Raw genomic sequence first — 26,810 nt, 5'->3', positions numbered from 1 at the left:
TTTCCAATCCTCTGGCTTCCCACTAACCTTCACTGCATTACATGCTTTTTATTTTGCTTTTATGCTCTCTCTGACTGCTCTCCCTTGTCTGCTTCTTTTTCCTAAATCTGCTGGGCCTCCTGAATTACCTGCAGAAACTCCTGCCATTGCTGTTCCACCATCTTTCCTGCTAGGCTCACCTTCCAATCAACTATGGCCAGCTCCACCCCCATGCCTTTTCTTAATTGAAATGCTATTACATCTGATTCAGTCTTCTCGGTTTCAAACTGCAGGGTGAATTCTAATGTACATTATGGTCACTGCCCCTTAGGGATTCCTTCACTCTCATCAAGTCTACCTCATTACTCATCACCAAATCCAGAATCGCCTGTCCCCCAGTGGACTCTACCCCTAGTTGCTCCAAAAGATCATAGTGTCGACATTCTACTCATTCCTTTTCTTGAGATCCAATACGAGCCTGATTTTCCCAGTCCACCTTTATACTGAAGTCCCACGTGATTATTGTAATAGTGCCTTTCTTACTTGCCTTTTCTATATCCTGATGTATTTTCTCCCCCCTGCCATCCCGACTCCCGCGAGGAGGCCTGTGTGTAACTCACATAAGGGTCTTTTTCTCCTTTGTGGTTATTCCACTCTACTCACACAGATTCTACACCTGCTGACTCTGTGAATCTTTCTGATAAAGCCGCAGATGATTCCATGGCTGACACATTGCTTTTTAAATAATCATTCTGTGTATGCGGGAACTGATGGAAGTGTCACCCTTGTTGCCACACATGGAGGTGGATGTAATGTTGGCGATAGGGGATTTGCTGTCCTGCTGGAGAACTGACAGGTGCACCGAGTCACTCAGTTGGGGCAGCTGTGCAGGAATTAAACCCTTATCGGAACTTTACTGACTAATGCTTCTGCAGGAAGTAGAATCCCAGAGGTGGAAATCCTGCCTTGTGAGAGTGGTGGCCATCCTGAGTCAAGTGACTTCCTTGACCCGCCAGGGACAGCAGGAGGAATGGCTGCTGCCAACAGTCTACCCCTCACTGACCTCGGATCAACAAACCTAAAGGTCGAGTGAGGACAGAGTGAGGGTGTGAGGAGGGGATGTAGGCCAGGTGGAAGAGAAGGTCTGAACAAAGGACAAAGGAGGACTGGTTTTCTGCTGGGTTCCTCAGTCAGGCACTGAGTGCCTTTCAAACAGTGTGTGGTTCCCCACTTAGGACTCTACCACCCACGGCAGGTTACATACTAGCAGTGACAGGATGAGGCTTTTAAGTGGACGTTAAACATGGGCCTTAGTTAGTACTTGGGCAGGAGGGCTGTCCTTGAGGCTTCTAGCCTTCTGACTTAATTGGGTGGAGGTGGGAAGGCAGCAGGGTACTTGTACTGGATTGTCTCACCAAATTAAATGACCTGACTTCAAACCTTCCGGGGTAGGAGACTATACTTTCTTATAGTTGTCCCTTCGGGAGAGTGTTAGTAAGCTGCCTTCTTCATCTGCATCAGTGTCTTTGGTAATGGTGCTCCTGAAATGTTATCAGGTAAGATATTCCAAGATTTTGATCTATGCAAGACTATTAAAGTATGTCAGAATGACCTGACTCTTCAAAAATAGTGTAAAACCTGCATCTATTTGTTTTTCCATTGATAGCTTACATCTCACCTGTTTCTGCTACCTCTGGCCCCAAATTACTTACTTATGGATTGATTCAAGCATCCTCAATGCTCTGCATTCTGATTGCTGAGTATGGCATATTTCCCCTTTTGTTTAGAGACATCGAAGAATGTGCACTTATTTAGATTTGCTTTCTGCTTTACACATTGATGATAGCCCCACTAAATTGGATGTCAACCTGATATTTATGATTTAGTGACATGTAATTACAGGTTAGAAAATGATTGCAATGGTATCATTACAGCAAATGCAGAGAGACCAAAGAGGCAACTGTTCATCTCATTGTTCCTGTGGTAGCTCCTTAAACTTTGAAACTGTATGCCCTTTACCCAGAACCAGGTCATTAGTACATAAAATAAGAAGAGCAATGGTCCTCATAGAGTCATATAGTATGGAAATAGACCCTTTGGTCCAACCAGTCCACGCTGACCATGTTCCTAAATTAACCTAGTCCCACCAGCCTGCATTTGGCCCACATCTCTCCAAACCTTTCCTATTCATGTACTTATCCAAATGTCTTTTAGATGTTGTAACTGTATCTGCATCCACCTGATTCTGATGACAGGCAGGTAGTTGGCAGGGTTTGTTTCATTTCATTGGCAGGGTAAAAACAAGGGCTGCAGATGCTGGAAACCGGATACTAGATTAGAGTGGTGCTGGAAAAGCACAGCAGTTCAGGCAGCATCCGATGGGCAGGAAAATCGACGTTTCGGGCAAAAGCCCTTCATCAGGAATAGAGGCAGAGTGCCTGCAGGGTGGAGAGATAAATGAGAGGAGGGTGCAGCTGGAGAGAAAGTAGCATAGAGTACATGGTTGTAAAGCTTCAGGGCAGAGGAAATGACCTGGGAGTTGCAGTGGGAGAGGGACTCCCTGAGATTCTTGTAGAGAGAGGAGGAAAACTTCTTCAAGGCAGGCATCCTTGCAAGAGGATTCGCAGTAGGGTTTAAATCAGCAAGGTAAAAACAATGACTGCAGATGCTGGAAACCAGATTCTAAATTAGAGTCGTGCTGGAAAAGCACAGCAGTTCAGGCAGCATCCGAGGAGCAGGAAAATCGACGTTTCGAGTAAAAGCCCATCATTTCATTGGCAATACACTTACTTGCAACACCATTACCCTGGAAATGATGGGGGCAAACCCCCTCTTGAACAGCTAGTAATACCCACACTCCTGTTAGGGAGGGCACTCCAGAATAATGACCTAGTGATAGTGAAAGAAGAATTATTTTGTTCAGTATGTATATGACTTGAACAGGAACTTGCAGTTCATGGTGTTCCTATGAGTCTGATGCCCTGTCCTTTGGCAATAGATTTGCAAATGCTGCTCTAGGAATCTTGATCAATGCATCTTATAGGTAAAGTAAGCTGCTGCCAATGTGTATTGTTGATGGGGGAATGGATGTGTAATGGTTGGGGAGGCAGTAAAGCAAGTTAGTTTGCTCTGGATGGTGCTGAGCTTCTATATACTGTTATAGCTGTACTCATCCAAACAAGTGGAAATTCATCAATCTCGCTTCTGACTTTAAACTAAATAATGGGAGATATTCAGTTAAGTAGAAAATTATGGAAAAAGTTAAAGGGGGAGGGCTCAGCAGGGGTTATTAAAGTTTCCAGGATAAGGATAATAGCAGATGCAGAATGCAGTTATTGACTGGGACGAAATACAACATGGCGTGTATCTCTGATGGTATTTGATCTGAAGTCTTTGAAGATGGTGGGCTTCTGCTCTCTTGGGGACCTCATTGCACTCATTCTGGGGATTTAAGAAGACACAGATCTCCTCTGCTTGATAAGCCCTGAATTATTCCAAAGTTCCTTGCTTCTGGAATGTTACATGTGTCCTTTATAGTAAAGACCAATGCAAGATCCGAATTCAACTCATCTGTCATTTCCGTATTTTCTACTATTAATTCTCTACTCTCTTTCTATAAAAAATTTGTTCACTCTTGAAATATTTATATAGATTCCTACAATCTGTTTCTATATTTCTGGCTCGATTTCCTTTATACCGTAATTCCCTCATTTTTTCTATTGTATTATAGAATCCCTACAATGTGGAAACAGGCCATTTGGTCCAACAAGACCACACCAACTCTCAGTATCCCACCCAGACCCATTCCCCTGCCCTATTATTCTACATTTCCCCTGACTAATGCACCTAACACACACATCCCTGATCACTATGGGCAATTTAGCTTGGCCAATTCACCTCACTTTTTCTTTGCTTTTTTTTATATTCTGTCAAATCATCTGACCTGCCACTTGTCTTTGGACGTTTCTTTTTAGCCTGATAGGATCTGTAACATTTTTAGTCAATGACAGCTGGTAGGTCCATCTGCAAATATTTTTCTTCATTGTTTTCATGTATCTATTCTGTGTATTCTGAAATATCCCCTTCAATATCTGCCAATATCTGTATTGATCTTTCAGATAATTTGCCAGATCACTCTACCAGCTTTGCTTTTATGCCCTCGTAATTCTCCTTATTTACATTTGTGAAATAAAAGTTTCAGACTCTCTACCTCCAATTGAATGTAAAATCCAAATATGTTACAGGTCACTGCTGGCTAGGAGTGTCTTCACATTGACATTGTGCTGGACTAGGTTGGCTTGGAGTGCGGCCAGTCCTGGAGCAGGAACCTTCATTACCACTGCCAGATTCCTGATGAAGGACTTCTGCCTAAAACATTGATTCTCCTGCTCCTTGGAAACTATCTGACCTGCTGTGCTTTTCCAGCACCACACTCTTGACCCTCCACTGCCAGTATGTTGTCAAGGATCAATATATTTGCAGTATCCAGTGTATTCCACCATTTCTTAATACCACAGGGGATGTAGCAAATTGGCTAAAAGCTAGCAACTGCAATGCCAAGGACTGCAGGGTCAGAAGTCATATGATGCCAGGTTATTTGAAATCACAAGCTTTCTGTGCGCTGTCCCTTTACCTGGTGAAGTGGAGAAAAGCATACAGGCACAGAATTTATAGACAAAGAGGTCAACAGGCAGAGAGATCAAAAGATCACATAAATGGTGTGAGTGGAGTATTGATACACTAAATAATAAGTCTCTGCGGGTGATCAGAAGTGTTAGACAGTGTGAGTAAAGTATCAATAGCTGAATAGTAAGTGAAGGGGATGACCTACATTCCAATTCATTGAGGCAGAGAGATAATCACCAGAGAATTATTCACTAAATTGTTGGAGCTGTGGGTGAACAAGTGGCTGGGTTCTGATGGGCTTCATCCCAGGCTGTTAAAGAAATGACTGGTGAGATAGTTGATAATTTTGGTTTAATTTTCCAAGCTCCCCCAATTTGCAGACAATCCCATTAATAGGAATAGAGCAAATATAACTCCTCTGTTTAAAAAAAAAGGGAGGGAGACAGAAAGTAGGAAACTACAGGATAGGTAACTCAACATCTGTCATGGGAAAATGTTAAAAGTTACTCTTAAAGAAATGATAGCAGGGCCCTTGAATAAATTCATGATAATCAGGCAGGGTCAAAGTAATTTTGCAATGGTGTCCAATCTGTTGGAATTCTTTGAGGAGGTAACACATGCTGTGGATAAAGGGGAATCAGTGGATGTACTGTATATAGATTTCCAGAAAGCATTTGATAAGATGCTTTATCAGAGGCTATTGTGGAAAATAAGACCTGTATGCGCAGGGGATAGCACATTGGTGTGATAAAGATTCACCGGCCAACAGAAAGCAGAGTGGCATAAGTTGATCATTTCCAGATTGGCAGGATGAAAAGAGTGGTGTGCCACAGAGTTCGGTACTGGGACACCCACTTTTAATTGTTGCTATAAATTACTTAGATGCAGGGATGAAGAGTATTGTTGCCAAATTTATTGATGGTGCAAAGAAAGGTAGGAAAGTGAGTTGTGAAGAAGACATGCAGAGGCTAAAACAAAAGCATACAGGTTAACTGAATGAACAAAGATGCGGCAAATGGAGTATAATGGTTATGTGTCGAATTATCCATCTTGGTAAGAAGAATAAAAAGGAAGCATATTATCTAAATGGTGAGAATTCCCAGAGCTCTGGGATGCAAATGGATCTGAATGTCTAAGTTAATGAGTTGCAAAAAGTTTATGTGCAGGTGCAGCAAGTAATTAGTCGAGCTTATGGAATTTTATATGTCGTAAAGCCAATTGAATATAAAAGTAGGGAGGTAGTGTTTCAGCTGTGCAGTACTTGATAGTCTTTGTACAGTCCTTGACATCAAAGCATCATTTGGCCAATTGTGGAATCAAGGAGCATCAACAATATAACAATAATTGGGCATCAGGGAAAACCATCCACTGGTTGGAGTCATGCACAAAGGAAGATGGTTCTTGTCAGAGGTCAGTCCCCTCAGGACATCACTGCAGGAATGTCTCAGAGTAATATCCCACACCTAACCATTTTTAGCTGCTTCATAATTAATATTTGCTTTATCATAAGGTCAGATGTTCACCCATGATTGTGCAATGTTCAGCACTTTTTGCAACTGCTCAAACACTGATGCCTTCCCTGTCCAAATGCAGCAAGACCTGAGCAGTATCCAGGCTTGGTTGAGAAGTGGCAAATAACATGTGTGCAACATGAACCAGACCAAACCTCTTCAAAATATATTTTGAGGATATTTTAGACCCCAACTTTGCTTATTTTTAAATGCAATTTGGTCAACCTACCAGGCCTGAAGCAAGACACACCTTATTCTTACACAGTGGTTAAAATACAAACAAAAGAAGAATTGGAATAACTTCACTCACGTGTAATTCTCCAGTCTAGGAGGAAAGAACGTCAAGAAAGAACTTGAGCATTTTGCTGTGGCAGGGAAGGATGTGCAGCAGATTCCTAACTCCCAACAGCTACATAAAGTTAAACTAAAATCTAGATTCTGTGGGAGCTTAACCCCACCCATTCAGGCTGCTTCTATTGTTCCGACATTAAAAATAAAATCCAAAGCCTCACAAACTGCTTACTTGATTGGCTTGGAACAGACTGCTCGCTACCTCTGTCTCAACCTCTCTTCATAAAGAAACCAGGACAAAGTACACCTCACAAAGTCATTGTGTCATCACATATGCCACGCAATTGCAAATAATGGCCATTTCCAATGAGAGAGAATCTAACTGACTGCTCTAAATGTTCAATGGTAATAACATCTCTGAATCCCTCACTATCAATATCCTGGGGTTTATCATCACATAGAAACTGAACTGACCAACTGTATAGATGTTGTGGCTATACTAGCAGGTTAGAGGCTAGAACTTCTGCACTAATTAACTCCGCTCCTGTATCATTTACACGGCAGAAATCAGGAGTATGATTGAATATTGTCCACTTCCCTGAATGAGTGCAGCTCCAAGAATGCTCAAAAGCTCAACACCATCCAGAGCAAAGCAGCTTGTGTGATTGGTACTGTACCCATTATCTTCAAAATTCACCACTAACGCATCAGCAGCAGCATGCATTATCTACACGATGCACTGCAGTAAATCACCAACATTCTTTACCAAAACCCTAGAAACTCATGATCTCTACCACTTAGTAGGACAAGGGTAGCTTTGTATGCGGATGCCACCACCTACAAGTTTTTCTCCAAACCATGCACTATCATAACTTGGAAATATACTGCCTTTCTTTTGCTGCCATTATAAACTTCCTTATCCTAAGTGTAGCTATACCTCAAGGGCTTCAGCAGTTCAAGAAAGCAATTTGCCTCCATCTTCTCAGGGTAACCTATGGAAGGCAATTTATATTGGCCTGGTCAGTGATACCCACAATCCATGAAGAAATAAACATAGTGTTAAAAATGTAGTAGACGTTACTTAGATTACTTACAGTGTGAAAACAGGCCCTTCGGCCCAACAAGTCCACACTGACCCGCTGAAGCGCACCCACCCAGACCCACTCCCCTACACCTAACACTACGGGCAATTTAGCATGGCCAATTCACCTAAGCTGCACATTTTTGGACTGTGGGAGGAAACCCACGCAGACACAGGGAGAATGTGCAAACTCCAACACAGACCGTCGCCTGAGGCGGGAAATGAACCCGGGTCTCTGGCGCTGTGAGGCAGCAGTGCTAACCACTGTGCCACCGTGCTGCCCACATGACATGACAAATTAATCTATTTTAATAAGTATTGGTTGATTAGCAATAGCATGGCTAGCAAATCCTGTTCTCAAATTGCACTATGACATCTTAAACAAATAGGAGAATGCGTGGGCACATTATTTGCTCCAATGAACTGTAGCAACTTGAATGGCATGATCCATATTTTATTGGACTTACTTTACAGTTTTTAACATTTTAGGTATTGATCAGCTTATAGTGTTCAAATATGTTTCTAATTTGTGTTCATTTTTGCCCAAAGGATTTGATGAGCTGTACCAAGATAAGGAGACCTTGTACTCGGAGCTCCTTGGGTGAAATTGCATCTTCCACTAGTCCAGCAGAGGGCACCACCAGCATGCTTTTCTCAAAGGATGGTCTCAAATGGTACCAGCCAACAGAACTAACTCAGCTATATCTATTAATGCAGGAGCACTCGAGTGAAACTGTCAAACTTGTACATGGAGACACTGCCAAAGGTAATGAAGGTGAAGGAAATTGTGAAATAGATTGCAAAGTTCCATCTGTTCACAGAATCATGATAGTCTTTTCCACCTAAACGGAGGGCTATGTGTATGGTACAGTACAGATGTAATATCAACAACAGCTTCTTCATCAACTGTACACATTTTTTAAATGAAATGGTTGACATTTTCTCTGTCAACAAGGAAATGGCGATTCAGCCTCACTAAGTTCAACAGTTGCTGTCAGACCCTTTATCAATTTGTTTACAACCTGAAGGGTTTTCACCATTTATGGCACTACTACCTGTCTGAGTCCGTCGGATAATTCGACAAAGCTTCAGAGTATGAATCTGGCACCATTTTCACCGCAGTGTAAATTTGACCAGTAGATATACCTTGTGCATAAATTATTACTGATCAAAATGCGAAAGTGTGAGATGCTTTGAATGGAAGATTTAATTGGAAAAGCTTGCCAGTCTTTTTATGTCACAGCTGTCCTTGCTGCCTTCCTGACAAAATAGGCAGAATTTCGATCCAATGATGGGAGCTCCCTCCAAAGTGATTGGAGAAGGATTTGGGGGTCTAATTTCTCTTCACTTCAACACAATGACATTTTTTTTAAAAATGCAGTTGGGTATTCAGCCCGTCATTGAAATAATAGGAGAGTGGAAATCCAAACCGCAAGATCTGGTACCTTCTTAGCTGCACTTTGACCGTTTTCTTACTGTCGATAACACTCAGAGGCTTTCAACAGGAATCTTCACAGCATAACTGAATACATCTGAGGCAGGACAGGTGGGGAGGTTGGCAGGAGCGAGGAGGAGGGAGGAAGGGGCCAAATGTGAGAACATTTAAGGAGGAGGGGTAACTTCCTGTGGCAAATCGCCTACCTGTTACCATATCCTGACTCTCTCCATTAGGCACTGAGTGTCAAAGAGGAACATCCCCATCGCAACATAGATAAATCTGACTGTGACACACAGTGGACCCATCCAAAAACCCATTAATTCCAAGATTCATTCTTAATTCCTGGTGGCTTCCAGGATAACTGCCTCAGAGTGGCTCATTGAACTTTATTGACATCTAGCCTCCAGTGGGTGACGCAACTATGAGACTCTTCCTGTGCCTCCCCCCCACCACAGTAAATTGGAATCAGTTTACTCAAGGCCATATATCTAATGGGCGAATGACTTGGTTTTCTTAGCCCCAAGATCATCCTGCCTAATCTCAGCCATTGTGTGTGTAATAGAGCAAAGTACATTCAGTTCATGTTTTGTCAATGCGATTTACTTTCTACCAGTTCTGATTTGTTTTGTTTCCTTTAACTATTTTCAGTAAATATCTTCTACTGTGACCTTGTTGTGGCGTGGCTTTCGGAATATGAGGAATTGTGGGCAGTGTTGTCACTATATTGATTGGTACAAGTTATCTGGGAACACAACTGTTTGTGTGAGATGCAGCCAATGGAGGTGAAATGAACAGGAAAGAAACATGCACTCAGGTCAAGAAGTGCAAGCACAGCAACGTTATCAGATATCAATTTCAGTGCCAAAAATGCAGAAATTTATTTTTTGCTGAATGTGAGATGGGTGCCGGGCGTAGTCAAAGCCAAAGTTGAAACAAAAAAATTTGTTCTGGAGCTTGGTCCTACCTGGCTTGTGGTTCTTGTCACAAGAGACAGCTAATTTAAATACTTCCTGTCTTCATTTAACAATACCTTTGTTGGCATGTATTGTCTAAAGTAAGCGCAGCAGGTCAGGCAGCATCTAGGGAACAGGAGAATCGGTTCTTGTCACAAGAGACAGCTAATTTAAATACTTCCTGTCTTCATTTAACAATACCTTTGTTGGCATGTCTTGTCTAAAGTAAGGCCCATTTTTGGGCCTGACATTTGAAGATGGTAAATGTTGATCCTGATCCTGCTAATTTACCTGCAATCAAGGTAACATATGTCTTTAACATATTGATACATTAGTGGCAGTACTTACAAGGATTCATCTTAGAGTTGGAAGCAGGTGCAATATGTGATCGAATTCACGAGATTGGACAGCTCTCCAAAGTGCTGAAGGTAAAGGTTATCTCCTTGGCCATGTTCCACTTTACATTAAACCAAGTTGGAAGGCTTTAACTGAACTAATTTAGAGATTTGTAAGTGTATGTAGTCCTATTCTCTTCGGTAAGGGGGAGAGGGTGATGATCTGCCAGAGGATGCAAAGATTTTTGTCCTTCTGTAATAATGCTATGGCTTTAAGAGGTGTATTTTGTGCTGGTTTCTTTTAGGGAGAGATTGGGGGACAGGTGCTGAGCGGTCTTTGAGATGATAAACAGCTTGTGAAGCCTTGGGCGTTTTTTTTTTCAAAAGTTGCAACGATAAAAGCAGCCTGAGTGGGTGTGGTCAAACTCCGAGCCACGAACCAGGGATTTTAGGTTTTTAGTTTCTTCAGGATCAGTTGCTGCTGAGGTCTCGAAGAGGTGGAAGCTATTTTTTTCCCCTCTCTTGATTATGACCAAAAGGGATTCTCTTCCTAGGCTGCTGGATTACATGTGAGACAAAATCAGTTTTCTGAGTTTGCCTTTTTGCCAAGGGTGTGTTACTGTATTGGCACCGTTAATTAGCAATAGTTACTATGTCTATTATTCTGTTAAGTTTTCCAGTAGTTGTGTTATGCCAAGTTCTTCTTTCGTTTGTTGTATATTAACTTTAGTGTTTGAATAAATTACGTTTTGCTGAGCAGAGTAGTTTGACCTTGCATCTGGAAATGCGTCTGGAACACAGCACCTGACATTTACCTTTAAAATAAGAAAAAGCTAGGGTCTAGGCTACGTTCATGATATATTTGAGGGTGGTCAGATCTGGTCAATAACCTTTTTGTATTTTAAAGATCTCTTGCCCTTGACAGTACAAATAATTTCAAAGATTTAAAAACAAATATGTCATCTTTCCATAGGAGTTTACAAGAAAGATGGACCTTATCAAGTTCTCATTGATGTGAAAGGAATCCCTGATCTTTACAAGGTCACTATGGGACCTAATGGTTTAAAGGTGTTTTCCAATGTTACCCTGAGTTCACTCATCGGCTACCTGAAACAGTATTCTGACCAATCACTGTCCTACAACGTTATAGCTCGTCACTTGCTCAAGGTTGCAAATGGGCCTGTGCGAAATGTAAGTTTATTGTTGTTTTAGCTTTGAGAAAGCAATTGTAGTTTCTGCAAGAAATGTTCTTGGCTTATTAATTGTCATTAATAGGGTCTGAACCACAGCAGTCACAGACAATCTCTTATTAGACAATTCGCTAACCTTTGATTCTAATTTCTGATGACAAAAGGGGAAGAAAATGATTTGATTTTCTGACCCATCAAGCTGTTCTTCATAGCCTGTACACCATGTTACCTCTGCCTGGCCTATTACAGTTATTTCTCTATTGTGTTGTCTTTACACCCTTGTTTCCTATTTCCTCATCTTCTTGTCACCCAGTCGTGCCATTTTGTAATTCTCCCCACCCTGCCGTCTTGACCCCTTTAAATCTTCTGCCCATAACTCTGACGTCACTCCAACCTTATTAAATAGTCACTCTGAGTGCTACTCTCTCTTGTTGCCTTGTGATAAGAAATAATGCTAATTGCCCTCCAGCCTCCATTTCATTGGCTTTCCTGACAGGGGCTTGATTTCAACTTCCTATAGCAATTGTTGGCTTCAGTTATCAGTAATAACTGGCCCCACCAGACTTTGATACAGAATGACTATTTACTCACAAAACTGTCTTTTATTATACAGAAGAACCTCAATTATCTGACCTTTGACTATCTGAACAAGATCGTAAGGTCCCGATGCTTGGCTAAACTGTTATCCGGAATTCGATTAATATTCTCCGTCCGTGTCCACGGAGAATCGAGGTTCCTCTATGACCTAGTTGTACGTGATTGTACTTCCATCAAAGTTGACTCAGCTGTGGTTATGCATTTCTCTTTACTGAGCCCTTTCAGCCTGGCTAGACGATGGCCAACTGCCTTTTCCAAAGTATTGGTGAAGTTGTGCATCCCCTGTTTTCTACTCCCACGCCTTCCCCTCCTTTAAACACCCCAAATCTTTTATTTATTGAGCCAACATCCCACCTTTCTTCCCAGAACCTCTGTGCTCCTCATCTTCAGTGATTTCAATTTCTATCTCCAGTCATGTTACCATCTCTTTGCTTTGAAGTCACTGACCTTATGTCCTTCCATGGAGTGTCCCAACTGTATTGTGAGGTGCCTCTCCTTGACTCTGCATCTCACAGACTTCCTACTGTTATGATCTGGATTACTAAAATAACCATCTTCAACCCTACTTCCCCCCCAGCCATTTCTCCCCTCATCCCCTTTAATTGTACTTAGTTCAACATCTAATCTGGTAAGCATTACTCCCCAAATCACTAGCATTTTAAATCTGTTTCTTTACCTTCTTTTGCCAAAATACAGTCTTTCTGCTCAATCATTCCCTTAAATTTAACTTTGTTGGCCTTGACTCAGTTAAACCTCCTACGTTCTGCTTAGGCCCTTTATGTGGCAACTCTCCTCACTTTGCCAAGTCCAAGGAGCACATACGTGATCCAGTGCCAGACAAATTCCACCCTTTCATTGGAAAAGCTTTAATAAATTGCAAACTCTGGAAGTGCACTGTATTTTTCTTTTTATTCTCTGTGCGGTCTTTGGCATGATTGAACCCAATCTTGTCTTGCTGTTTTCCTGGCAGCAGCTCATGAGGGAGGGTATTGAGTACACAGGAGGTGCGTGTGACCTCTTCCAGTGGGGCAAATATAGTTACATCTGAAAACACATTTGCTTCATATTTCATCAGTGGAGTGATTCATCAAATTTTTAATTTATCCTTCTTTCTATTCCTTGTTTCTTTGGACACTCACTGCACATTCACTTTTCCTTTGGATATTTATTGCAGAGAATTTTATTCTCTACTCTCCTGATTTCCTTTCAGCCTAGTACCAGTCCAACAATTAACATTCTGTTCTAACGTCTAACCTTCAGCCAACTGTTTAGTGACTTTCTGTTTAGGTGCTGATTTACACCCATTTTGCCCCTACTATTATTGTTTTCCAACCATATGTGTAACATTGATCATTTCACCTTGCATATTAACCTGTGCAATTATATCCAGACCTCACAATCCATAAACTTCAGTCCATCCTCTTATACATCATTTCTTGCCCATCCATTCCCCAGGACCATGTTTGCACTTGTCATCCTTAAGACTTCATGGCTGTATTCCTGAAAACACTAACCCTACACACTCCCCTACACCTATTCCAGAGCTTTAATTCCTCTGACGATAGCCTGGAGTTCCCTGAGCTGTCAGTGGATTTTTATGGAATAGAATCACAGGATTGTAATAGTACTGAGGGAGCAAATTCATGTTGTGCTGCTGCTGGTTCTCTGAAGAGCTGCTTAGCTAGTTCCACACTCCTCCTTTTTACCTTTTCTTATTTTTATTTTCAAATGAGTATCCAATTCCCTTTTGGAAATAACAGTTGAATTGACGAACATTGCGCTCTCAATTCACTGCGCATTCCAGATCCTAAATATTTGCTACATTAAAAAAAATATACTTTTTCCTCATTGCTGTATCTTTTTCTGATTTTAAATTGATGTCTTTTGGATCCAGCAATGAGGATTTTTTTAGGATGTGGAATGTAGTGATTGAGAGCACAATGTTGGTCAATTCCACTGTTATTTCCAAAAAAGAATTGGGTACTTTCCACCAATGGGAATAGTCTCTGTCTTTCTGCTCTGTCCAGACCATCACATTTTGAACACCTTTGTCAAACCTCTGTAATTTTCTCTGCTGTAAAAAGACCAGCTTCACAGATCTGTCCACATAACCGGCATCTCTTAACCCTGGAACCATCATTCCCTATCTTTTCTGAGCCTTCTCCAAAGTTTGAGAGTTTTCTGCTCCCTTGAGCACCATGGACAATGGTGAGAAGGTTTGGAAAATACAAGAAAAAGTGAAGAAAAGGTCAGAATTTCAAGATTAAGATTAAAAAATACGGATTTTCTGCTTGGGTTTAAACAGTGAGGTCAGAATCATGTTAATGATTGGCAACTACCTTATTTCATGCACTTGCACCTCATTACTAATTCACTTTTCATTATTAGTCTCCTCACCTCTTTTGTAAGCAGCTTCCAAATCTTTCCTTAATCAGTGCCGTTTCACAATGTGTGAGTGGGAGCAGTTACCTAGCAATGGCAACAACCAGTTATTGCAGTTCAGGAGCAGGAAATGTGATAAGGTCTCCCCAGTGAGTTGAGTGTAAAGTACAGAGATGGAAATGTGTTGCTGGAAAAACGCAGCAGGTCAGGCAGCATCTAGGGAACAGGAGAATCGACGTTTCGGGCATTAGCCCTTCTTCAGGAATCCTGAAGAAGGGCTAATGCCCGAAACGTCGATTCTCCTGTTCCCTAGATGCTGCCTGACCTGCTGCGTTTTTCCAGCAACACATTTCCATCTCTGATCTCCAGCATCTGCAGACCTCACTTTCTCCTGTAAAGTACAGAGGGCAGGAAGAGTTGACATTTTGGGAGGATGAGATGGGTGGGACCTCTCAACTGGAGCTGATTTATATAATATTGAGAGTTGTAGTCCAAGGTAAGGTGAGTGTATAATGGCAGAGTTAGAGTGAATGCTGACCCTGAGAGTGTCTTGCAGAATACAAGGTCATTCACCTTCTTCCTTCAGTGCTGTGCATTGCATTTCACTGGGACTCTGCACTGGCCTGTGTTACTATCTGTATTCAGGCTGGTTGAGACTGGTGGAACGGCCTGTTTTGGTGGCCAGTAGGAAGAAGCAGTGCTCTTTCCTCAAACACCCCATCCATTCCTGACGCTTTTGATGAAGCAAGTTGCTAAGTGCCTTTCTGGATCATTTCCTTTGGGTAACAGTGCAGGATCTCAGTGTAACAGGCAGTAACTGGGTGCAGCTAGGTTTTGAATGTGGTACCAATGGCATGAATGTCACAATGTCCTGGTAGTCGTGAGCCCGTCTACCTCTTCAGCTGCATGATTCCATGAGAAGCACTCTGAAGGGAATAGTTTCAAATTTAATGCATTGAGGAAGGGAAGGTTGCTCAGAAAAGCCATAATGGACCATGGCAGACTAGACACTATGAATCTCATTCAAGTAAACACAGGAAACGTCAACCTATTGTTCCTAAACTTGTTGCCTAGAATTGGACAAAATACACCAGCTGAAGCCAAACAAGAATTTTATAACTCTATGCCTCTGTTTATAAACCTTAATATCCTGAATGCCATTTTCTCACGCTCCTTACCATTTTCAATAATTATTACCCCTAGGTTTTTCTGCTCTTGCACCCTGTTATGCACTGAATCCTTTGTTGTTAATTGCCTTTCTGTGGTCTGTCAACTAAAAAAAAACATGCCACTCTTGACTGCATGAAGTTTTATCTGCTATGTCTGCCATTTGAGCAGCCTGACTATGTGCTCTTGAAGTCTCAAATAAAAGCAAAATGCTGTGAAATCTCAGAGAAAAAAAATAATAACAAAGTTTTGGAGCAATCCAGCAGATCTGGCAGCATCAGTGGCCAGAGAACAAGAGTTAATGTTTCAAGCTTTTTCTGATCAAGAGTCACACCTGACTCGAAATGTTAACTTTCCCTCTCTCCACAGATGTTGCCAGACCTGCTGAATTTCTCCAGCAATTTCTGTTTTTATTGATGTTTATTTGTCATGTTTGTGCAGGCAATTGGTGAACCACAGTAAATAGTTCTATGATTACACTACACATATTGTCATCGCCAGAATATTGAATGCTTGGATTTTTGTCCAATAATTTACACTTAAATAGCAAATAATCTTGACATGGAAACTTTTCTGTAAAGCCTACTTTACTAACAAGCTTTGGCCCCAGTTCAGTGAGCTGCATCTTCATTGTTTTCTGTAATGAAGACACTCATTAGAAATTTTGCATTTACTCGATTTTCTTAACGTTAAGAAAATAGTTAAGTTCAGTATGTTTTGAGTTTTTTTCTGAAAAGTAGTTTTTGAATTTTTGATGTGTATTCTTAATTTTATCACTAAACATGCTCTAATTTTACTGCTAAAACCTACTTCTTCCTGCTGGAGTGATAAAACTTCCTGCTCGAAAACGTTCTCTTTCAAAATCAGGACATCCACCTACTTGTTGGTATTCCAATGATTAATGTTGTTGAAAATTGTCCAAACTTTATTTGCAAGAGGTGGTGGAATAAAAGTACAACTTTGGTTCATGGTCAAAAATCTGTTGAACTCTCAAAATTTATTCTGGAAAGTTTAAGAAATCAATTTGATCTCGCCTTGCAATTTTGAGTCAGGTATTGAGTGGTAAGTACAGTTGGTAATGCCAGTGGTCAAGGGCAATTACTGTTATCTGAAATTTACGTGTGCACATTTATATTTTGTGTAAATAGGCTGGTGGATGGGCTGGAAATTTGATGATGAAGTGGAAACACCATGAGTTTGTGTCTGATGTATTTGTGGCCTTTGAAGTTGCTGGTGCTAAACTGACTGTTGGAGATATTGCAGAATTGAACACTTATACCCCAGCGCAGTTTCTCGATGTCAACATGAATGGAAAGGTATGTTTTTTATGACCCGATTTAAGGGTTTCTGTGAGTTATTAACTGTGAAAGTTCGGTTACTTTCCCAGTTAATACTTAAATATTGAAGTAGGTTTAAAAGCTGAAACAAATAATTACCAAAATTTTGAGCTGAAATGTTAACTCTGTTTTCTGTCCATAAATGTTGCCAGGTCTGCTGAGCTTCTCTAGCAATTTCTGCTTGTGCTTGTTTCAGATCTCCAGCAGTTCTTTAGTTTCGGTTTACAATCTGCCTTAAAATGCACTAACTTTGGCAGCTAATTTCTCCCATGACTTCCAGATGCCCGTTGCCTTTAATTGGCTTGGAATTTAACAGCCAGGATCCATTTAACAGCTGGAGCCTTTCCTCAGTGCAGCTAACCTCTGTATTGCCCTCTGATGTGTGAGTGGGGTGTGCCAACCCCATTGAAGACCCCAAACACTCAATATCCATTCTGCCAACAATGACATCCTAGGGCAGCCATGACTGGCTCTGCACACCCACTTTCCCTCAGTTAATCTGTTCTGAAGCAATGGGTAATCTATCTGCCCCTTGAAGTTCAGCTGTGGGCAATCTCTTATTTAGTATGTTAACTGAGTAGATTGGGACAAGAATTGGCTTCCTCTTCTGTTGTCCCCAGGCCTAATACTTGTTACTACCAGGACCAGCATTCTGAAACCTAAATGCTCTCCAGTGCCACATTTTGTGGGCCCTTACATTCATTCCAGATATTGTTGTTGTGGGGAGGGAATTCTGTCCCTGGAATATTTTGATTTCCCTTCAAAGCGATTCTGAGAAATCTTAGCCTTAGAGTTCACAATGATTAGAGGCAGTCTCTAGAAAATGTAGATTCTGAAACGTTTTGAATGGATAGATGCAGAGAGGCTGTTGCTGTCTCCAGGCAATAATTTCAAAGTATTGGTCATTTAGCACTTAGAAAAGTATTGTGCATTCATGGGGGTTGTGAATGTTTGGAATTATCTACCCAGAGATCCCTGTCTGCTCAATTATAAGACCGATTAAACTCAGATATATTTTCATGTACTACAAACAGATTGGATACATTGTATGCACAAAGAGTATGTACTCATTGGAATTTAGAGGAATTAAGGGTAAATGCTGAGACAATGTTTCCCCTCATGGCAAGAGTCTAGCACCAGAGGGCATAGTCCCAGAATTAAGGGACACCAGTTTAAAATTGAAATGAAGAGTACTTTCTTCTCCCAGATATTTGACAGTCTTTGGAACTCCTTGCCACAGAGATCTGTGGGGACAGAGTCCTTGTGTATAATTAAGGCTGAGGTAAATGGATTCTTAATCAGTAGCAGAAACAGGGCTTGCAGTTGAAACACAGGAAAGTACATGTGAGGAATGTCAGATTAGCCATGGTCCTATTGAATGGCAGTGCAGGCACAAGGGGCCGAATGGCCTATTCCTGTTCCTATTTCTTGTGGCCTTCTCGTCTTTAAGTCACTTGATGGATATGAGGAGATTATGGGAAGGTATACCCGAGGTAGAAGATTAACTTGTTTTGCTGTTGTTTTCATTGAATGGTGGAGCAGGTTCAAAGGATCAGATGACCTACTGCTGTTCTTGGGTACACCTCCACAAGGAAGCCCTCAGGAAGTCTATCCATGAGGAAATGGGCTGAGATAAGGTGCTATTGTCTGTTATTCTCACTTGAGTGAATTTAATTCTATTAGCTCAGTTGGCTGGGCAACTAGTTTGTAATGCAGAATGATGCCAACAATGTGGGTTCAGTTCCCACATACGCTGAGGTCACCATGAAGGTCCTGCTTTCTCAATCCCTCTGCTCACCTGAGGCCTGGTTAAGGCACCACTGGTTGTCTCTCCCTCACTCTGTAATGAGAGAGCACCCTTATAGTTCCTATAGTCTATAGTGACTTCACATTTACTATTAATTGATATATCATTGATTCACATTCCTATTTGTTAGTTGTTAAAACTATAACTAGGGATAGCGATTCTATCAAAAAATGAAGAATATAATTTGTGAACTTGTGCTCATTCTGTAAAGGTTCTTTTGTGTGTGGAAATCCCAAAGCTGGCAGAGTCTGAAAGGATGAACAGCTATAAGATTATGCCCCGAATGCAGGTAAGTAGAATTTTTATAGCAAACTGGCTTCTACCTGCAGAATAAATGAAGTAGCATGAGACAGGAAAGAATTCAAGGAACATATGCTTGAGTGAAATATGTTGAGATGTTTCATCACCGCCTCCACAGTAATGCCGTTGTATATATTGAAGATAATATTATTGGCAGGGATTGGTATGGTGTGCTTTTGGCACCAACGCTACTTCAAAACATTGAGAACAAAGCTCAGACATTTTCTAACTGGACCAGAAAATCAAGTGCAGATTCTGAATATCATTTGAGGTATTGAACTCAATAATTCATGATAACATTCAACAATCATGTGGAGTTTGCAGATGACCCTACTAGAGAAGGAGTAAAACTTGACCTTCTCATGGATACCTCAGGGCAAGTGACTGAGGTGTCAGAGGGGGTGCACTTTGGGGCCAGTGATCGTAATTCTATTAGTTTTAGAATAGTTAGGGAAAAGGATAGCCTGATCTAAAAGTTAAATATCCAAATTGGAATAAGGCCAATTTGGATAGTATTAAGCAAGAACTATCAAACGTTGATTAAGAAAAGTCATGCGCAGGTTAAAAGGTGGTTGGAAAGTGGGAGGCCTACAAAAATGAGTAATGAGAGCCCAGAGGCGGTATGTTCCTATTAGTATGAAGGGCAAAGCTGTTAGGTGTCGGGAATGCTGGATGACTAGAAAAATTAAGATTCTGGTCAAGAAAGCGAAGGAGGCATTTGGCAGGTATAGACAGCAGGAATCGAATGAATCCCTCATGGAGTTTAAAGGCAGTAGATGTATACTCAGAGGAAAATCAGGAAGGCAAAAGGGGACATGAGATAGCTTTGGCAAGTTGAGTTAACAGAGATGCTGGAAGACTGGAGGCTGGCTAATGTGGTGCCATTATTGAAGAATGGAGGTAAGGAAAACCCAGGGAAGTATAGATCTGGCATCAGTGATGAGTAGGGGACTCTGAGGGACAGGATTTGGAGAGGCAGGAACTGATTACGGATAGTCAGCATGGCTTTATGCATGGGAAATTGTGCCTCACTAATTTGATTGAGTTTCTTTTGAAGAAGTGAAATAGCAGATTGACGAAGGCAGAGAGGGGGACATTGTCTACAAGGCGTTCGACAAGGTTCTGCATGGCAGACTGTTAGCAAGGTTGAATCATTAGGAATCTAGGGAGAGCTAGCCAACTGAATACAAAATTGTCTTGAGGTTGGAGACAGAGGGTGGTGGTGGAGGGTTGTTTTTTGGACTGGAGGCTGTGAGCAGGAGTGTGCCGCAAGGATTGATTAGATTCCCCACAGTGTGGAAACAGGCCCTTCGGCCCAACATGTCCACCCCAACCCTCCGAAGGGTAACCCACCCAGACACATTTCCCTCTGACTAATACACCTAACACTATGGGCAATTTAGCATGGCCAATTCACATGACCTGCACATCTTTGGATTGTGGGAGGAAGCAGGACCACTCGGAAGAAGCCCGCGCAGACCCAAGGAGAATGTGCAAACTCCACACAGACAGTCACCCAAGGCTGGAATTGAACCCTAGACTTTGGCGCTGTGAGGCAGCAGTGCTACCCATTGAGCCACCGTGCCGCTGGGTCCACTGCTTCTTGTCATTTATATAAATTATTTGGATGTGAATATAGGAGGTATGGTTAGTAAGTTTGCAGATGACAATAAAATTAGTGGTGTAATGGACAGTGAAGAAGATTCTCTCACAATACAACAGGACCTTAATCAGTTGGACCAATGGGCCGAGGTGTGGCAGATGGTGTTTACTTTAGATAAATGTGAGGTGTTTTGTTTGAAAGACAAATCAGAGTAGGACTTATATACTTGGGGACTATTCCAGAACAAAGAGGCCGAGGGATGCAGGTTCATAGTTCCTTGAAGGTGGAGTCACAGGTAGACAAGTGAAGAAGGCGTTTGGTACTTTATTGGTCAGTGCATTGAGTATAGGAGTTGGGCTGTACAGGACATTGATTAAGCCACTTTGGAATACTTCATTCAATTCTAGTCTCCCTGCTATAGGAAAGATGTTAAACTCAAAGGATGCAGAAAAGATTTACAAGAATGTTGGTGGAGTTAGAGGATTTGAGCTATAGAGAGAGGCTGAAAAGGCTGGAGATATTTTCCTGGAGTGTTGGAGGCTGAGGGGTGAACTTAGAGAGGTTTATAAAATCTTGAGGGGCATGTTAGGGTGAATAGTCAAGGTCTTTTTCTGAAGGTGGGTTAGTCCAGAACTACAGGGAATAGGTTTAGATTGATAGAGGAAAGATTTAAAAGGGATGTAAGGGGCAACCTTTTCATGCAGAGGATGGTGTGCATATGAAACAAGCTGCTAGAGGAAGTGATGGAGGATGGTACAATTACAGCATGTAAAAGGCATCTGGATCAGTTTATGAATGGGAAGGGTTTAGAGGGATATGGACCAAGTGCTGGCAAACTCTAGATTAATTTAGGATACCTGGTTGCCATGGATGGGTTGGACTGAAGAGTCTGCTGAAGAACTCTGTGACTCTGAACTGCAGTCTGCCAGAAACTCAGCCTTTTTCCATCTTTAAAATCCTACTCCATTTCCTTTTCAGTGTGAATTTTGGAACTGATAAATCCTGTGCTAAAATAAGTAATCAATAAAGTTTTTATTATGTTGATAAAATTTCAAGAGAACTCAAGGTTGGGCTGAATTTTCCAAGCCCCTGACAAATCGAGGGGAAAATAAATCTGATTCTGAAACAAAAATTTGAACGGCAAGGTGAAAATCTCATTCGTGAGCAATGAAAAGCCTATTTATATGTCTTCAACTGCTATGACACAGGGTAAACCCTCTGCTAATTTAAACCAGCAACACAGGAAAGCTTCATCCCGTGCTGCAACCTGTTAAAATTCAAGAGGCAAAGAACTGTCCCAAAAGTCACTATTGAAATAAAAGTTAACATCTTTACTCTTTAAGTCTAAAAGACAATATTAACTCACAACAATTTCCAACTTCTTTCTGTTAAATCTATATTTTACCTCCCCCTCTTCAATACTATTTTGATTTTAAAAATCCCAATTATGATTTTAAAACACTTATTATTTCAAAACCGGGCAGCTTTCGGTCCATCTCTATATTCCTGTCTTCTTTCCTTTTTCTTGGGGATTCTACTTCCCGGGTCTTTGATAGATAAAGGTACCTTTCAGAGAGCAGATTTTTCTGCAAGAAGTCTTGTTGCTGTTGGCTGCTCTTTGTCGCTGTGGCTAACTGTTCGAACTGTTTGATATTTATATCCCAAAACATCAGATCATTTCATTGGTTTGATGTTGTCCAAAATAGTAAGATTCAAGTTTGATTGGACTTTTGTATCTGGGGCATCATTTAAACTGGTTGGCTGAATTTTGAATTGGTTTTGTATCCTGGCAACACAGCACTGGATATGTGTTTCAACCCAAATATTGCATTTTAAATGTTCAGCACACTTTCAGCCAGAAATTTCAGCTCCCTTAAAGGTACAGTACACCCACAATGTCATAACAGCAACACATGTCTTGATCTTACCTCATTTATATGGATGCAATTTCCCACTGTGCTATATACAAGAGAGAAATGTTACAGCCACAGGAAAATCAGAGCAAGGTACCTGACAGCTTCAACATATTGTATGCTCCTTTGTACCTCCAGTTTGGCCAGCATTCCCCTGTATCTTAAGTTAAGCTCCATGGCAGTGACCCTGGTTTTGTGAGGGGAGCAACACCAGCATATTGGTTGGCATGGCTAAGTTGTAGGGGCAAGGCTTACTGGGTGGTGAAGACATTAAAGAAAGAGTTGGAACTTGGACTGAAGGGTCTGTTTCCGTGCTGTATGTCTCTATAATTCTATGTGGATACTCAGCGTTGATGGTCAAAAGGAAATACAGGAGAAAGGAACTTGATGGTTTGAGGTGCGTCATCTAGTGTAAGCTCAGCCTGTTAATATGCCAGGGGCAACCATCCAAATTCAAATCATTAATACACAATGGATATGGAAATGGCTACGACCACACCCAAAGTTGGTGGAGTAATTGCTTTACCTTTCTTGAGCACAAAGACTCTACTTGAGTGATGTGTGGACTTTCAAGGGGCAATTGCATTAATACTCAATAATCAGATACTCAAACATTACAGATGACAAACATCTGTAATCATAATACCCTGCATGGAAAGTATATGCAATATCCAATAATGTGAGATTCAAATCCTGTTCACAAGCAATCTTGACCATGTCATAGGCCATTACAGATTGATCACAGTCATCTTTATGAAGTAAAGCTAATCATGGATGTTGTAAAAGATGTTAGCTGCAGGTGACATTTCGCAACGACAACCCAAGGTCTTCTCAGCTGAAAAAGCATCATTTAATTGTAAATACTCACCGATACGTTCTTATGTGCAACACTGCCTTTCTTGGGTAATGTGGGGGTTAGGGTCAAGGTTTCCTCAATCCTTAGTGAAACATTCACCATCTCCTATAGTATTTTCTTGACATGGCACTCATTGGAATAAAATCTCCTCAGTCAAAGGTCTATGTAGAGGTCTATGCCCTCCATATCCTAATGTCTGGAAGACTGTAGAAAACTGCAATTTGTAAGTGATGGGACTAATGAGTGCTCCTATTACTAAGAAGCTGTTCTGTTTCTGATAGTTCCCATGTGATTCATTAGGAGCATAACAAATGGATCCAGCCACAGCAGGGGTTATTGTCACTGAGGAATCATAGAGAAAATGAGCAGGAACAGATTCTCAAGCAAGACAGCAGCTGCTAAACAGCCTCTTTGTGAAGAAATAACAGCTGAAGGTCTCTTTACAATGCAGAGGATCTACAGAAGGCCCAGAGATTATTGTCCTTGATACCATTTCCTGCAGTGAGAGAGCTGCAGTGTCGGTGCAGACTGAGGTTGTCCTTGACACTGTCACAGAATATTGCCAGCTACCAGAGCAGACCCTGCAACATTGAAGAGTGAATGGCCATCCTATACCATTTGCGCCAAACTTTAGTGTAATTAACTGTTTCCAAAGTTCCACTGGATGCCTGTGCAGGATCTTTCAATCATCCACAGTCACCCATAAATACACTGAGGCTATTACTGGTACGGTTTGTGCCAGGTCACACTGCCTCATCTTATTTCCCAATCGAGAGGTCGGTGCTGCAGCATCGGCACTAGTATTGCCAACAGAGCTGGCTTGGCAGTACTATTGACTATGCACTTGTCATGTTGAGAGCACATGTCATAACACAGCTGACTTCAACAAAAGAAAAGGGTTCCATTCAATCAATGTACAAATCATTTGTGACCATTCATATCACATCCTAGTGGTATGTGCCAGGTAATCTGGTAGCTGCCACTACGCCACAATCTTGATATGATGTGGAGGTGCTGGTGTAGGACTGGGGTGGACAAAGCTCCGAAAGCCTTGATAGACCATTTCAAGGGCTAAATGACTTCCAAGGATGGCAGGAGGAGACAAGAGATCCCACATCGGTTTATTTGGAAGCACTAGCTTTTGGAGTGCTGCTTCTTTATCAAGTGGTTGTGGAGTATAGTTGTGGACCACTTAATGAAGGAGCAGCGCTCCAAAAACTGGTGCTTCCAAATAAATCTGTTGGACTATAACCTGGGTGTTGTATGATTTTTAACTTTGTACGCCCCAGTCCAATACCACAAATAATGAGAAGATATTAAACTGCACTGGGCAATAGTAGTAAAGTAGCAATCCGTGAGACAGGGTTCTAAGACCATATTGTCCTTGAATCAGATAGCCTGTATGGCATGATCCTTATAGTTGTAGTTACAATGGCAGGCAATCAAACATGATAACAATGCATTTAATAATATGAGCTTGTATTTGCAGTGAAGTGTTGCAAGTGCCGCTTATATACTCTCAGAAGCTTTTCTTATTTTTCCCTCCCATTATGTGCTGGGGGTGGGGTCAGTATTTGACCTGTTATGTGGCTGGGCTTTAAAAGGCACCAGAAATCCCAGGAGATCCAGCAGCAGAGATGCATCTGCCATTAATTAGTGCACAACAGTGTGAGTGGGGTACCGTGAAGGGGTTCTATATACGTAATGCGGCAAGCCGTAGAGAATTGCATGAGACAACGTGTTCCAGCTCATAGAGAGAAACCTTCCATGAAACTCCTTAAAATTGATACTTAGCCAATATTTAGTAAAATATGTTTGAAACTGATTAATGATTTCACCTTTTCTGAATAGCACAACACTGATATTTCGTTTTGCAGATAAGGGATCTTACAAATTAAAAGATCGACACATGCATGCTAATAGATTCAGATAGTATCAATTGTGCAGGAAGTAAACAAAGGTTAGTGATAGGCAGATTATTAATTGGAGGGTATATCTAAATTTTCTTTAGGACCTGGCTAAAGGTAGACTTTGTCAAGTTTTATAATTTTTGTAGTAGAAAGTTCAATCCCATTGTATGCTCCTGGGGATGGTGATGGAAATTTCTCTTTAACCTACTATTAGGAAGAAATTATGCTTGGTAGGTCGTTGGATTTGTGCTGTTATGGACCAGATCAAACCCCCTCAAAATATAGCCTGAGCTCTAACTTTTTTATATTTTAAACGCAAGTACTGAGCATTGCATTCAGGACATAATTCGATTTGTCAAACTATCAGTCTTGAAACAAAACACAGTTCATTCATACATTAGAGTTAAAATGCAACAAAAGAAAAAAGAAATTTGAGTAGCTTAGCTTTATCGGAAAACTTAACAGAATTATAGATTATTTAACTACTAAATAATAACTGCTCCAGTTATAATAACAGGCGACTGATTGTGTGGAGTTTGGACGTTCTCCCCGTGTCTGCGTGGGTTTCCTCCGGGTGCTCCGGTTTCCTCCCACAATCCAAAAATGTGCAGGTTAGGTGAATTGGCCATGCTAAATTGCCTGTAGTGTTAGGTGAGGGGTAAATGTAGGGGTATGGGTGGGTTGCGCTTCGGTGGGGCGGTGTGGGCTTGTTGGGCCGAAGGCCTGTTTCCACACTGTAAGTAACCTAATCTAATCTATAGTAACATCCCAAAAACACACCCTTGCCAATGACAAATTCATTAAAATAGATGGTCTCACATACAATTCTAGCAACAGGAAGAGAAAACAGCCATCTTCAAGACTTCCAGAAATTGCTACTAAGTAAAAATAAAAATCCTGGTTCTGTGGGAGCTTGACTCCACCCGTTCAGGCCACTTCTATTGTTCCAACTTGAGAAAAAAACACAAGGCTTAACAAACAGCTTACTTTTTGGGCTTTTGGAGCAGACAGATCATCAACTCTGGCTCAACGTTTCTTCATTTTAAAAAAAGGATCAAATAATCCTCTTAAAGCCATAGTATCATCACAGTACTTAGTTTGCCTATTGTTCCAACTCACCCATCACCTGTCTCCTCTGTATTGAAATGTAAAATTCAATCAAGCAGGTGTTGAATTCAAAGCACATAATTCCTGTTGCTTATGTCTGATCCCTTCACCAGTCTACATAATGAAATTTTGATCAGTAATTCAATATTAAGAGTTCTTCATCTTTAACCCCTTTTAAGTGAAGAATGTCATAACATGACAGGATCTACTCCAGTATCCAATCCTCCCCTCATGCATGAATTTATCTAACACAATCTACATTCACATGACTACCCTGACTATACAGCACTTTTTAATATTCTATTGGAAGTTCAGACATAGTTATGTCCTTAAGCTCACAATCTTTTATATTTCATGTACATTGTAATGTAATACAGTATTTTTAATTGCTACTGACTGATTTTAACTAGTTACATTTAAGTCTAAA

The 26,810-nt window shown here is 41.2% G+C and overlaps 1 protein-coding gene across 6 annotated transcripts in view; it reads left to right on the top strand.

Annotated features, from left to right (window-relative positions):
• LOC122559054 (xanthine dehydrogenase-like) overlaps positions 1 to 26,810 on the top strand; it is a 360,223-nt gene that overhangs the window by 87,473 nt on the left and 245,940 nt on the right. For 5 of the 6 annotated variants that reach the window (XM_043708275.1, XM_043708265.1, XM_043708304.1 and 2 more), the window contains 4 exons: positions 8,038 to 8,254; positions 11,188 to 11,405; positions 16,699 to 16,866; positions 18,906 to 18,983. The exons of the other annotated variant lie outside the window; for it this stretch is intronic. In XM_043708275.1, the coding sequence (XP_043564210.1) occupies positions 8,038 to 8,254; positions 11,188 to 11,405; positions 16,699 to 16,866; positions 18,906 to 18,983 (681 nt within the window). The remainder of the gene's footprint in view (positions 1 to 8,037; positions 8,255 to 11,187; positions 11,406 to 16,698; positions 16,867 to 18,905; positions 18,984 to 26,810) is intronic. 6 annotated transcript variants of the gene reach the window in all.

The sequence above is a fragment of the Chiloscyllium plagiosum genome, chromosome 2 (assembly GCF_004010195.1).
Source record: "Chiloscyllium plagiosum isolate BGI_BamShark_2017 chromosome 2, ASM401019v2, whole genome shotgun sequence".
Classification (NCBI taxonomy): Eukaryota; Metazoa; Chordata; class Chondrichthyes; order Orectolobiformes; family Hemiscylliidae; genus Chiloscyllium; species Chiloscyllium plagiosum.
This window is presented reverse-complemented; position numbering and strand designations above follow the sequence as displayed.